Below are 15,127 nucleotides of genomic sequence, written 5' to 3'. Positions count from 1 at the left end.
ATGACTAATATTAAAAACTGAAGGAAAAAAGTTTTCAGCCAAGAATCATATATCCAGCAAAGCTGTCTCTCAAATATGAAGGTGACTTTAGGACATTTCCAGATAAACAGAAGTTTAAGGAATTCATAAAAAAACAAAGCAAAACTATAAGGAATACCAAAGAGAGTTCTTTGCTAAGAAAATCAATAATATCAGGCATCAACCCAAGACTAGAACGCTGGGCATAGCAAGCACAAGTCAACCCAGACAGGGAAACCAAAAAAACAAAGCAAGCAAAAAAAAATGCTCAAAACAGGGTAACAGAAATGTTATTGCATAAAAGAAGACAACATTAAAATAATAAAGAGGGACTAAGAAATTAAGAAATGTAGTCATAGATCTTCCATATGGAGAAGAAGATAAGGCAACACAAAGAAATAAAAGTTAGGTTTAAATATAGAAAAAGAGGGGCAAATACCAAAAACAGCTAAAGACACCACAAAAAAAGAAAATTACAGAACCTGTATCTCTCATGAACTTAGATGTAACAATCCTCACAAAAATTCTAGCCAAAAGAATTCAGTAACATATCAAAATTGATTCACCATGAGCAAATGGGATTCATACAAGGTATGCAGGAATAGTTCAACATTAGAAAAACAATTAATGTCATCCACCACATAAATGAAACAAAACACAATAATCACATTTTATCAATTGATGCAGAAAAGGCATTTGACAAAGTTCAACACCCATTCATGATAAAACTCTCAGCAAAGTAGGAATAGAAGAAAAATTCCTCAACATAATAAAGGGCATTTATACAAAGCCAAGAGCCAACATCATCCTAAATGGAGAAAGCCTGTAAGCATGCCGCTTGAGATCAGGAACCAGAAGAGGATGCCCTTTATAACTGTTTTTATTCAACATTCTGCTGCAGGTCCCAGCCAGAGCAATTAGGCAAGATAAAGAAATAAAGGGCATCCAGATGGTCAAGGAAGAAATACAAGTATCACTATTTGTAGATGACATGATCTTATACAGAGACAACCCTAAGGAATCCTCAAGAAAACTACTGAAACTAATAGAAGAGTTCAGCAGAGTATCGGGATACAAGATAAATATACAAAAATCAGTCGGATTCCTCTACACCAACAAGAAGAACATCGAAGAGGAAATCACCAAATCAACACCATTTACAGTAGCCCCAAGAAGATAAAATACTTAGAAATAAACCTTACCAGAGATGTAAAAGACTTATACAAAGAAAACTACAAAACACTTCTGCAAGAAACCAAAAGAGACCTACGTAAGTGAAAAAACATACCTTGCTCATGGATAGGAAGACTTCACATTATAAAAATATCTATTCTACCAAAAGTGATCTACAGATTTAATGCAATTCCGATCCAAATTCCAATGACATTTTTTAATGAGATGGAGAAACAAATCAGCAACTTTATATGGAAGGGAAAGAGGCACTGGATAAGTAAAGCATTACTGAAAAAGAATAACAAAGTGGGAGGCCTTACTTTACCTGATTTTAGAACCTATTATACCGCCACGGTAGTCAAAACAGCCTGGTACTGGTACAAAAACAGATACATGCACCAATGGAACAGAATTGAGAATCCAGACATAAACCCATCCACATATGAGCAGTTGATATTTGACAAAGGCCCCAAAACGGTTAAATGGGGAAAAGACAATCTTTTAAACAAATGGTGCTGGCATAACTGGATATCCATCTGCAAAAAAATGAAACAAGACCCATACCAAACTCTATGCACAAAAACGAGCTCAAAATGGATCAAAGACCTAAATATAAAATCTAAAATGATAAAGATTACGGAAGAAAAAATAGGGACAACGTTAGGAGCCCTAATACATGGCATAAACAGTATGCAAAACATTACTAACGATGCAGAAGAAAAACTAGATACTGGGAGCTCCTCAAAATCAAACACCTATGCTCATCCAAAGACTTCACCAAAAGAGTAAAAACACTACCTACAAACTCGGAAAAAGTTTTTAGCTATGACATTTCCGGTCAGCACCTGATCTCTAAAATCTATATGATACCGCAAAAACTCAACTACAAAAAGACAAATAACCCAATTAAAAAATGGGCATAAGATATGAACAGACACTTCACTAATGAAGACATTCAGACAGCTAACACATACATGAGGAAATGCTCACAATCATTAGCCATTAGAGAAATGCAAATCAAAACTACAATGACATTTCATCTCACCCCAACAAAGCTGGCATTAATCCAAAAAAAAAAAACAAAATAATAAATGTTGGAGAGGCTGTGGAGAGATTGGAACACCTATACACTGTGGGCGGGAATGTAAAATGGTACAACCACTTTGGAAATCGATTTGGCGTTTCCTTAAAAAGCTAGAAATAGAACTACCATTCGATCCAGCAATCCCACTCCTTGGAATATATCCTAGAGAAATAAGAGCCTTTACACGAACAGATATATGCTCACCCATGTTTATTACCATTTACAATAGCAAAGAGATGGAAGCAACCAAGGTGCCCATCAATGGATGAATAGATAACTAAATTGTTATATTCACACAATGGAATACTATGCATCAATAAAGAACACTGATGAATCTGTGAAATGGTTCATAACATGGAGGAATCTGGAAGGCATTATGCTGAGTGAAATTAGTCAGTTGCAAAAGGATAAATATTGCATAATACCACTATTACAAGAACTCAAGAAATAGCTTAAACAGAGAAGAAAATATTCTTTGATGGCTATGAGAGCAGGGAGGGAGAGAGGGAGGGTGAGAGAGAGGTATTCACTAATTAGCGAGTAGGTACTTTAGGTGAAAGGAAAGACAACACACAATTTTCCAGATGAGGTCAGCACAACTGGACTAAACCAAGAGCAAAGAAGTTTCCTGAATAAACTGAATGATTTGAAGGCCAGCATAGCAGGGACAGGGGTTTGGGGAACATGGCTTCAGGGGATATTTAAGTCAATTGGCATAATAAAATCTATTAAGAACACATTCTTCATCCCACTTTGGAGAGTGCCATTTGGGGTCTTAAACGCTAGCAAGCCGCCATCTAAGATGCATCAATTGGTCTCAACCCACCTGGAGTAAAGGAGAATGAAGAACACCAAGGATACAAGGTAATTACGAGCCCAAGAGATAGAAAGGGCCACATAAACCAGAGACTACATTAGCCTAAGACCAGAAGAACTAGATGGTGCCTGGCTACAACCGATGACTGCCCTGATAGGGAACACAACAGAGAACCTCTGAGAGAGCAGGAGAGCAGTGGGATGCAGACCCCAAATTCTCATAAAAAGACCAAACTTAATGGTCTGAGACTAGAATGACCCCAGTGGTCATGGCCTCCAGACCTTCTGTTGGCCCAGGCCAGGAATCACTTCCAAAGCCTACTCTTGAGACAAGGATTTGACTGGACAATGGGCTGGAGAGGGATGCTGGTTAGGAGTGAGCTTCTTGGATCAGGTGGACACTTGAGACTATGTTCGCATCTCCTGCCTGGAGGGTAGATGAGAGGGTAGAGGGGGTTAGTAAGCTGGTGAAATGGATACAAAAAGAGAGAGCGGTGGGAGGGAATGGGCTGTCTCATTATGGGGAGAGCAATTGGGAGTATGTAGCAAGGTGTGTATAAGTTTTTGTGTGAGGGACTGACTTGATTTGTAAACTTTCACTTAAAGCACAATTAAAAAAAAAAAAAAAGAGTTCTCGAAAATTTCTCAATGTGGGGATTTTACACAAAGACAAAAGAAGGAAAAAAAAAAAAAACACCACAATTTGAATAGAAACCAGATAATAAAAACTACTTAACGGGAAGATGGAAAGCACCTATAGGTGATGAAGGCTGGAAGGCACCAACTAATCATAGTCATTGGAATTCTCTGAATAATAACAGTAATACTGTAATGAATCAGAGCTGCCTGAAGGGAACCAAAAGATTTATAAATAAAGGAACAGAATCATCGCATTTACCTCTTTCACCAGTAAACTTTCTGCTTTGTTTGCTGCATCTTCGGGCACTGTTGAGTACAATGTTCGGATATCCCAAGACACGGTGGCTGTCTGAGAAGAACAAGAAAAATCAATTAAGCCCTTCAACTTCAAAGCCTTGAGCAGACCACCGAACTGCAAACACAATACGGAAGCTATTTTATGGCCTCACATTTAAGGATAACAGAAGATGGAACAGAGAAATTTTGTAGTTCTGACCAAGTTAATCTCTAGGGCAGGAGATGCAAACATTCCTTTACCACTACCGGCGTTATCACAATTACCATTTTACCATTGCAGTTTACAATTTTAAGCTCAGTTTCCCTCCCTACAGAAAACAAAAATTGGTGCATCTATATATTTTGACTTTAGTGTATTTCTACTGGTACCTTTATTTTATATTTGGCAATGCTGAAATCAATATGAAGTGAAGACAACTTCAAAAGTCAGTGTTATTTTAATCCTCTGGTAAATATCTTTTTGAATAACCAAAGAATAAACATGGCCCCTCCGAGAAGCTCTGTGTGTGTGTGTGTGTGTGTGTGTGTGTGTTTGTATAGGGGGTATGTCAAGGACCACAACTGAGGGTGGGAAGGAAGAAAGGATGCTTGGTAAATCTGTACCTGAAAAAAATACACCACATTTTTGTTCCTATTTTCACTGAAACAAAATATTTTCCAACGTCAATGTCTACCAAACATTCTATTGAATGAACACACATGAACTAAAAGTATAAAGTACCCCTTAGAATACAACTTCCAAAACAGAATTTCATGGATTGTCTCCTCTTTACAGACCTTTAACTCCATCCCTAAAACCTGTTGCCAAAGAGTCAATTTCGATTCATAGCGACCCTATATGATAGAGTAGAACTGCACCATAGAGTTACCAAGGAGTCCCTGGTGGATTCGAACTGCTAACCTTTGGGGGAGCAGCCACAGCTCTTAACCACTACGCCACCAGGGTTTCCTGACTCCATCCACCTAGGGAGAAAGGGATGTGCTAACACAATAGGCTTCCATAACCAGCCATCTGCTTCCTTTAGTCTGCACTTCTCGCCATTTCAGGGTCACTAGGATGATGAATCTGTTAACATCCATGGTACCAACCCTATGACCTGTTATATTGCACGTCCCCAATAACTACGAATGGTTCATCAGGATTTCTAAAGCACAAATTAAATTTATTTAAACTGCTCTAGATGAAGGCCATTTTTCTACCCTAAGTTGTTGGAACAGATGAAACTCAGGAACAATCCTTCATTTCAGAGAAAACAGGTAGGACAGGGTCAGGTGATTTAAGTCTCCTGAGGTCACAGCAGCCACTGCAGCCTCAACCACCAAGTCCCACCATCATCCCCTTGCTTCCAACCTAGCCTCTCGCTTACTTCAAATCTCCCTTCTTCTTACCCTGAAGTCAGCTCCACAAGGGAAGGCATTTTGTCTGTTTTCTTCACTGGTTCAACCTCAATGTCAAGTAAAACAAAATAGAACAAAACCCGTCGCCATCAAGCTGATTCCGAGTCATAGCAACCCTATAGGACAGAGTAGAACTGCCCCATAGAGTTTCCAAGGAGTGGCTGGTGGATTCGAACTGCTGACCTTTTGGTTAGCAGCCGGAGCACTTACCCACCATGCCACCAGGGTTTCCAAAGCCAAGTATGGTGCTTAATTACTTGCTAAATTTGTTGAGTGTGTGTGAGCGTGCCTGTGTGAGTGGGCTTTGTGTTTCTGTGCGAACATGTGGTATGTGAGAGTGTTATTGTATGTGTGGTTTATGAGTGTGTTGTATTTGTGTGCCTATGTGTGTGCATGTCTGTACAAGTACGTATAAGTGGGTGGTGTGTGACTGTAAGTCACTGTGAGTGTGCATGTGCGCAGATGTGAATATGTGATTATGAGTGTTTATGTACGTGAGCGTGTGTGGTGAGTGTGTCTGTGTATGTATGTGGTTTGTGAGAATGTACATGTGTGGTATCCCTTGTGTGTTATGTGTGTGACTGTGAGTAGTGTATGGACGTACATGTGTGTCTGTGGGAGTCTGTGTTTCTGTGTGTACAGTAGGTGTGTGAGTGGTGTTTTTTTTGTGTGTGTGTACGCCTGTCTGCATGAGAATGTGTGAGTGGGTGGTGTGTGATCTTCAGTCTGTGTAAACATGTGCATGTTGGGGAGCATGGGGTTAGACATAGTGAAAGAGGAAGAACATCATGTGAATCCAACAAGATTAGAAAATGAAAAATAATCAGAAAATTATGTCCTAGATACAATAAAGAGCCCTGGTGGCACTGTGGTTAGGAGCTCAGCTGCTAACCAAAAGGTTGGCAGTCCAATCCACCAGCTGCTCCTTGGAAACCCTACAGGGAACTTCTACACTGAGCCGGAATCCACTTGATGGCAATGGGTTAGATACATTAAACCAAACCAAAAACCAAACGCTTTGCTGAGAAATCTATTCATGGTGACCCTATAGGACAGAGTAGAACTGCCCCATAGGGTGTCCAAGGCTGTACATCTTTAAGGAAGCAGACTGTTGCATCTTTCTCCCTCGGAGCTACTAGTGGGCTTGAACCACCAACCTTTCAGTTAGGAGCTGAGCACTTAACCACTGTGCCAACAGCACTCTCAAACCCATGGCCATCAGTTCAACTCTGCTGATCCTAAGCCACTGTTGAAAACTGAGGTCCCTGGGTAGGCACATTTGCCACAGGATTTGACTGCAGTGGGGTGAATAGAGTTTAGAAGTGCTGCCTAAATAATCATGGCTGCCTAGCCAAAGTGAGAGAAGACAGGCACACCGAGCAATTGCTTCTTATGTGAAGTAGGGTGAGTCCAACCCAGGGCGTATAATTTAGATTCTACATTTTCAATTCCTTTTGAATTTCCTCCTTTGAGTTGCTTCTTTTATGTTACTCACTCTGACAGAAGGTAAGCAGTAATTAAAGTCCACTGAAAAGTTTGGAGTAGAAGATTAAAAATAATGCCTAAAATGAGCTTTGGGGGTTATTGCTGGATTTTAATTATCTGGGGATAACTTTGCTTCCTGTTTGGACAGATAATTCACAGAAACTCTATAACTTGCTTGGTTTCCAGGAGACGTTACATATTATAATCTACTGGCAAGATTAGGGACATTTTTTCTCTAATTAAAAAAAAATTCTACATTATGGCCATTATTTTATAATGACAATTTTATACAGAAAGAGACACAAGATATTTCCCTCTCTTATTATCCTATCGCATTCTTGCCTTTTTTTTTTTTTTTAATAATAGCTGCTCTAAAATAACTTTGGTGGAGGACAGAACGACATGGTTCAAAATTAAGCTTCCTGTTCAGTTACACTGTAAGGCCTACTGTGTCACCAAGATTACACTCTGTGGGATAATATAAAAAACAGACGAAACCCATTGCCGTCAAGTTGATTCTAACTCATAGCGACCCTACAGGGCAAAGTAGAACTGCCCCATAGAGTTTCCAAGGAGCGCCTGGTGGATTCGAACTGCAGACGTTTTGTCTGGCAGCAGTAGCTCTTAACCACTATCCCATCAGCGTTTCCAATTATGCACGAAATGGCTGGGGAAAATTACTTCTAGCTATGAAATGATGCTGATTCTTTAAAAAACAAGACAACTGTGGCTGAATCACACTCATGTAACTGATCAATCTAAAAATTTATTCTACTGCATGTGTGCATTTATTGTACATCTAATACCTTTTATGGAAACCCTGGTGGCATAGTGGTTAAGAGCTACAGCTACTATCCAAAACATCAGCAGTTCAAATTTACCAGGTGCTCCTCGGAAACCACATAGGGCAGGTCTACTCTGTCCTATAGGTCACTATGAGTCGGAATCGACTCGACAGCAATGGATTAATACCTTTAACTGAATACCCAAGGTATAAGACAAGGGATACATACATAATGGGTGCCTATAATGGCTATTGATCTTAGTTCGATCATGTTGTAGTACTAGTGCATTTCCCTGAAAAAGCACAAGGCCTCTATAAAGCTTCAACTTTAAGAATTGTGGCACTTTTAGATTTCTCTACTGTGTCTCTGTTGAAGCAAAAATAAACAGATTAAAGAAGAAGAAATGTTTAAAGAGTCATATTTGTTAATGGTATTAATATGGTTACAAAGAATTTCTTTTCTGAGAATCAGATGCTTTCAGACCACGACAAATTGCCTTGGCCACAACAGACTTCCTGTTCTATTTTAGAAACCCCTTTGCTCGACAATTAGTATAGCTCAATAGCATGAAACGGATCTGGGGCTGCACTGGAACCCAGCCTAGCTCCTCTTCTAGTGGTAGAGTTTTCTATGGGGTCTATTGTCCAGAGATGAGGCACTGAGAAATAAAATCTGTGGTGAAATGATGCACGCTGGCCTGCATTTGTAATTGCAGGTCCGTGATATTGAGACATCTTCAGCTGCAGCCCTGTCACTTTCTGGTTCCTTCTCTTTTGTGGTGAGTAGTCTTTGTGGTTATGTCACAGCCCCATTCCGCTGGCTAGCATGACTAATGATGACTTCATTCTAAGCACATCAGGGCCATTTCTCAATTGGCCAACAATTAGCCAAAAGCCACTGTCAACGTCTAAAATAAAGGCTGCTTTTTCCAACCCTGGGGCTGAGAAAGGCTTCCTTGGACAGTGTTTTAAGTTCTAGCTGCTCAAAAAGAAGGACAAAAGTGATGGTGCTTACTGTAATCAGTCAGTCCTCACAACAGGGAACTACTAACCACCACTCAGCAAGCAATTCCTATCTACGCAGGTGTTTAAAAATGATTGTCATGTAAATGTCTCAGATTCAGGCACTCTTATTCCCTTGTATTCTATTAGAGTAGACATTTAAATGACATTAGTTGCTTGGAATTCTTTTTTTTTGCCACAGTCAGAAAAATACCTTTGTTGTGGTTTTATTTTTTAAAATACACAAGAATGCCATTTTAATATCTTCATTGTGCTTGAAAAGAGAAGGTCCTTCTTATTTTGCCAAAGAGAAACTATGTCCAAAATGCACAATTAGAGAGCTGTGGCCCATAACTGGACAGTTATCACCCCGAAAATAATTCCATCCACATTAGCAGTCATTCCCCATTCCTCTTTCCCTCAGCCTGTGTGGCAAACAGTGATCTACTTTTTGTGTCTATGGATTTTTCTATTCTGGACATTTCATCTATGGAATCATACAATCTGTAGCCTTTTATTCTTGGCTTCTTTCACTTAGCACAATGAAAGTTTCAGGTTCACTGTGCTAAAGGTTCATCCATGTTGTAGCATGTACCAGTATTTCGTCTCTTCTTATTGCCGAATAATATTCCATTGCATGAATATACGACATCCCGTTTATTCACTCATCAGCTGATGAACATTTAGGTTGTTTGCACTTTTTGCTATCATGATTAATACTGCTGTGAACATTCACGTATAAGTCATTGTGCGGACATACGTCACTAGTGTGATCTTGTCTACAGAGAAGAGTTTTCACACATTCTTACTGAATTAAACACTCCAGGATCACTTCACTGCAGTACTAATCTTCTAATGGTGTCACTCACTGCAGCATTCATGGAATTAATATTCCTTCACATTATACACCTTATATTTCCAGCAAGTATTCAGTAAAAAGTGTGCTGTTTAGACAGAAACTCTAATAACACAAGAGTCAGGTTTGATTCCTGTCCTCACAGTTGTTCTACAGCCTTGGATAAGATCCTTTCCAAATCTAACCTTCAATAGCTGGTGAATGAGAGAAACATTAGAACTTAGAAGTTAGTTAGACAAAAACTATTACTTAGCTTTTAAGTTGCAATTACTGTGTTCCGTGTGAACTCTGAGCCATGTAGATTCTGCCCCTCAAGCTCAGAAGCCAAGGGTTAAAAAGAGGTTGAGATTCCTATAAAATGTTAAACTGTCTCAGTAACAGATGCAAGCAGAAAAAAATGAAAACTCATGACCTTTCTGCTTTGCAATTTAAAACCTATTAAGGTCTTTCTGCTTCCTCCCATAAAATGACCCATGCAGCTGAATCTGGAAGTCTCCAGATGCCAGATGCTTTTTATAGCTAAAAACATACTATGAAAAGAACAAGCCACTGGTACGTCATGAAATCCACCACTCATCCAGTCTTAACAGTAAGCCACGAAAGATTCTACCAGAGAACACTAGAGCTCTGATACTAGACTGGTGATATGAAGATGGGATTTGAAAAGCTCATGGAACTCTCCTGACAGGCTATTTCAGTCATGCAACATAGACTTTTGACTTTGAAAATGGCACTGCCCTTTTCAAGTTTCAGGTAAAGGCCTGAAACCTTTCAAGAGTCAACACTGATTCTTGTTCATATTGGTGTCCTTGATATATGCTTGGCTCACGGAAGGTATTCCATGAAGCTTAGTTGAAACAGGGCAGCTTGGGTAGCACTGAAATATCGGTAACAGAGTGGCCTGTCCATTGTGGACAGCATTCCTAGTTTGACCACTGTATTTTCTTATTTACCACTTTGTACCTCCCATAAATGATTCCAATTCAGGCTTTCTGGATCTTTTTCTCAGCAAGAAACGCATTTCTGACTGTCTCATTTTTTATCCTGCTATTTAGAACCAGTCTCCACTTCAGCTGCATGGTTTGATAATATGATTCAGTGTGTCCTTCAAACGTGTTCTTTTACCCGAGCTTTCTTTTCCCACTCTCCTTGGCTATTTTCTAAGCCATATTTGGGTGACTATGCTCTGTATTTTTTTGTCTTAAGTTCTGTTACCATCAACTTAAAAAAGAATAATGAGAAAAACAAGAGTAGCAAATATGATTAGTATAGTAGTATTTGGAAACCCTGGTGGCATAGCGGTTAAGTGCTGCCACTGCTAAACAAAGGGTTGGCAGTTCGAATCCGCCAGGCACTCCTTGGAAACTCTATGGGGCAATCCTACTCTGTCCTAGAGGGTAGCTTTGAGTTGTAATTGACTTGACAGCACTGGGGTTTATAGTAGTATAGGTTTTTGGAATGAATGGGTTAACAAATGCAACTATATGGCTTATTCCTAATGAATTATTACGATACAGGTGGTGCATAAGTCCAAGCACCTGGTCCCAGAACCCATGTATAAGGAGGGTAGTTTCTAGCAGGTATACCAAGAAAAAGGAAAACGCTTCTGCTTCAGTCCCTTCATCTGGACAATCTTCATTGAATGCCCATGAACCAGACATTGTGTTGGGGGGGCACCTCAAGTGTGGATGTGAACTGATCTCTCCCTTGTCTAGGAATAGAAAACAAGAGAATGAGCAAGTGAATAGCGACTTTAAAGTGTTACATGGAGGAAGCTAGCCTTTGCTAAATATCAACTATGTGCCAGGCACTGGGATGAGGATTTGGAGAATGGGGATCATGATCTTAGCGTGGCTTTTTTAAGGTGACATGTCCAACTGTGTCAAAGAGGAAAGTTTCATATTGATGATCATTCTCCTTATTAAAGAAAGCCAATTACTTCATTCTCTTCAGTTCTAGGGCTTCCATTTCAGAATGGTTCTTAACAGTTCTCAAATGATTAAACTTCTGCTCAAAACAATAACTGTGTGTTCCTCAAAGCTACTTCATAAAATTAATATGCACTTTCAACCTGTTTCATGCCCAATCCTGCTCTAGTTGCCAAGGATCCAGCAATGGTCAAGACAGAAGAGATTTCTGTCCTTCTGGAGGCTATGCTCCAATGGCCAGAAAGAGGCAATCGAGGAGGAAACAAGCAAAACCAGATCTTCCTAGGTAGCGATAAGTGCTCTAAAGAGAAGCAAACAGGGTGATGTGACAGAGTGACCTGGGTGGCAGTGAGCTAATGCAGGTGGGAAGTCAACAAGGCTTCTTTGAAGAGGTGACATTTGAACTGAGTCCTGAAGAGAAACAGGACCAGCTGTGCAGAGAAAGTAAAGGCCCTACAGGGAGGTGAGCTTGGCAAGTTTGCGGAACACAGAGAGTGCTAGGTATCTGTGTGGCAACCACAGGGAATAGGACCAGGAGATGGGTTCGCATAGACAGCTAAGAAGCCAGATGACAGGGACAATGGAAAAGAGTTGGATTTGATTCTCAAGGCAACAAGAAGTCAAAGAACAGCATAAGCAGAGGAGTGCTATGATCCGATTTGTATTTCAAAAAGTTTCCTTTGGACCTTGGTTTCAGGGGACATTTAGGTCAATTGGCATAACCAAATGTATTAAGAAAACCTGCATTCCACTTTGGAGAGAGGTGACTGGGGTCTTAAATGGTAGCAAGTGGCCATCTAAGATGCATCAATTGGTCTCAACCCACCTGGAGCAGAGGAGAATGAAGAACAACAAAGACATATGGTAAAGATGAGCCCAAGAGACAGAAAGGGCCACATAAATCAGAGACTCCATCACCCTGAGACTGGAAGAACTAGATGGTGCCTGGCTACCAACAATCACTGCCCTGACAGGGGACACAACAGAGAATCCCTGACAGAGCAGAACAGTGGGATGCAGATCTCAAATTCTCGTAAAAAGACCAGGCTTAATGGTCTGAGACTAGAGGGACCCTGGAGGTCATGGTCTCCAGACCCTTGGTTAGCCCAAGATTGGAACCATTTCCAAAGCCAACTGTTCAGACAGGGATTGGACTGGACTATAAGATAGATAATGATACTGGTAAGGAGTGAGACTTTTGGCTCAAGTAGACACATGAGATTATGTGGGCAACTCCTGTCTGGAGGCGAAATGAGAAGGCAGTGGGGGACAGCAGGTGGTTGCATGGACATGGGGAATGCAGAGTGGAGAGGAAGAATGTGCTGTCTCACTAGGGGGAGAGCAGCCAGGAGTACACAGCAAGGTGTGTATAACTTTTTGTATGAAAGACTGACTTGATTTGTAAAATTTTCACTTAAAGCACAATGAAAAAAAAACAGTTTCCTTTGACTCCTTGTGTGAATGAGTCAATGTGGGGCAAGACAGAATGCAGGAAGACCAGTTAAAAGACCACTTCTTGGGTCCAGGCAAAAAAGAAGGATTGTAGTTTGAGACTAGGAAACAGAGTGAAACATGGATATGCTGATGCCCGTGTTTACAATATAAAAATACTGCCTTGGTAAAAGAGATAATAATCCCATTTTCAGTGTATCATGTACCAGGTGAAGGCCCTGTTTCTTGATACTCCCTAACCATATGTATTTTGAATGAGCTTAATGTTTCATCCATATTAGGGCATAAGCTCCTTAAAGGCAGGGCTGTGCTTTTCTTGTCAGCCTCACTCCTCTAGGAAGTGCTGTTCTATATTCGGCACCTCGTGGGTGCTGAATAAATATTGATTAAACAAACCAAGTAATGAATCACATCTGCTGCAAGTGTGGGAGCTTGGTAATGTGGAGACATGGAAGTGAGCTACATTCTCCAGTCTGCAGGGCAGAACTGGACTAACAACACTTGGAGGGAGGGTGGGGGGTTTGAAACCATTGCCCCTCCTCCCACACTGCAATTCCCTCGGATTGGGGTGGTCATTCTATTACTGCTTCCTACTGGGGGAGTAGAGACCATCCACACACATCCAAAGAAGCCTGACCTACTGTTCAAGGATGAACTCGGGGAATGATATACTTGCCAAGAACTTGCCTTCAATGCAACACCCCTACCATGTGACATGGGCTGTAGATGGAGCAGATAATGGCAGGGGAAACTTAAAGAAGGGCCTTATTTCACAGAGAGCAAGAAAAAATACTTAATGCAGTTGTTGTATTCTATAGCAGGGTCAGCAAACTTTTTCAGTAAAGGGTCAGGCAGTAAATATTTTGGGTTTTGCGGGTCATATGTCTCTTTCAAAACTATTCTAACTCTGTCACCACAGCACAAAAGCAGTCATTGACAACAGGTAAATGTATGAGTGCCACTGTGTTCCAATAACACTTTAATTACAGATACTGAAATCGGAATTCCATATTTTCACATGTCACAAAATATCTTTCTTTTAAAAAAATACTAATTTCATTCTTGGCTCACAGGCCATACAACAGCAGGGCACCCATGAGCCATAGGGAGAACAATTTATGTTAATATTCAAATCTAGTAATCTTGTAAGGTAATAATATTCAAGACTATGTTTTTGTTCATCAGTTGCTTAATGTCATTTAAAGTTTAGCCTCTTGTAGGATATGACACTTTCTGAAAATAGGGATCGTTGTTTTTGTTAGTTGCTGTCGAAGCAGACCCTGACTCCTGGTGACCCCACGCACATGCACAACAGAACAAAGTTCTGCCCAGTCCTGTGCCATCCCATGATTGGTAGTGGGCTGGGCCATTGTGATCTATAGGGTTTTCATTGATTAATTTTTGCAAGTAGATTACCAGGTCTTTTTTCCTAGTTCGTCTTAGTCTGGGAGTTCCACTGAAACCTATTCAACATGACAGCAACACACAAGCCTCCAATGGCCGATGGGCGGTGGCTGCGTGTGACGTTCATTGGCCGGGAATTGAACTTGGGTCTTCACATGGAAGGTGAGAATTGTACCACTGAACCAACACTGCTTCCTCATAGGGAATTTTTTTTTTTTTTTTTCTAGTGCCATCGACTCTTGGGGATAGTTGGCATCAAATAGTTCTTGAGAATGTACTAACTGGGAGCTACTCTTCTAGCTGGCTTCCCAGATTTCTTTGCCCCCTGCAATACATTCTCCATCCAGAGACCAAATGAACTTTAATGATTGCAACGTGATTGATTATTTTTGGGTGGGGCCTTTCTAGCCATGGTCTTGTAACTCCCACCCAGGTGATTGGGCAGGACTGTGTGATAGGGTAATTGTGGCCCACCAAGAGGATTGGTCAGTTTTGCCTTAAAAGAGAGCCAATTCCAGAACAGAGAGGAGGATTCTACCACCTCCAAGGAAGAACAGTCAGGAGCAGAGATTGTGTCCTTTGGACCTGGGATCCCTGCACTGAGAAGCTCCTGGAAGCAGGAGACGGAGAGAGCGCGAGCAAGCTGTAACCCTGAAAATGGTGAGAAGTGGTAGCAGCAGAGGCCCAGCAGCAGGACATGGAGTGGTGGATTTCCCGGTCCAAGAAGAGAGAAAGCTGAGGGTCTTTGGGGAGAGTCCCAGAGCTAGGGAGAGGTGTGCCTGCGAGCACAG

The 15,127-nt window shown here is 40.8% G+C and overlaps 1 protein-coding gene across 9 annotated transcripts in view; it reads right to left on the bottom strand.

The window, feature by feature from the left end:
• DOCK10 (dedicator of cytokinesis 10) overlaps positions 1 to 15,127 on the bottom strand; it is a 305,484-nt gene that overhangs the window by 157,417 nt on the left and 132,940 nt on the right. For all 9 annotated transcript variants that reach the window (XM_064286624.1, XM_064286627.1, XM_064286625.1 and 6 more), the window contains exon 3: positions 3,990 to 4,079. In XM_064286624.1, the coding sequence (XP_064142694.1) occupies positions 3,990 to 4,079 (90 nt within the window). The remainder of the gene's footprint in view (positions 1 to 3,989; positions 4,080 to 15,127) is intronic.

This window comes from Loxodonta africana, chromosome 6 (genome assembly GCF_030014295.1).
Source record: "Loxodonta africana isolate mLoxAfr1 chromosome 6, mLoxAfr1.hap2, whole genome shotgun sequence".
Taxonomy (NCBI): domain Eukaryota; kingdom Metazoa; phylum Chordata; class Mammalia; order Proboscidea; family Elephantidae; genus Loxodonta; species Loxodonta africana.
The sequence above is the reverse complement of the archived record's forward strand: the minus strand, read 5'-3'. Positions and strand labels throughout refer to the sequence as shown.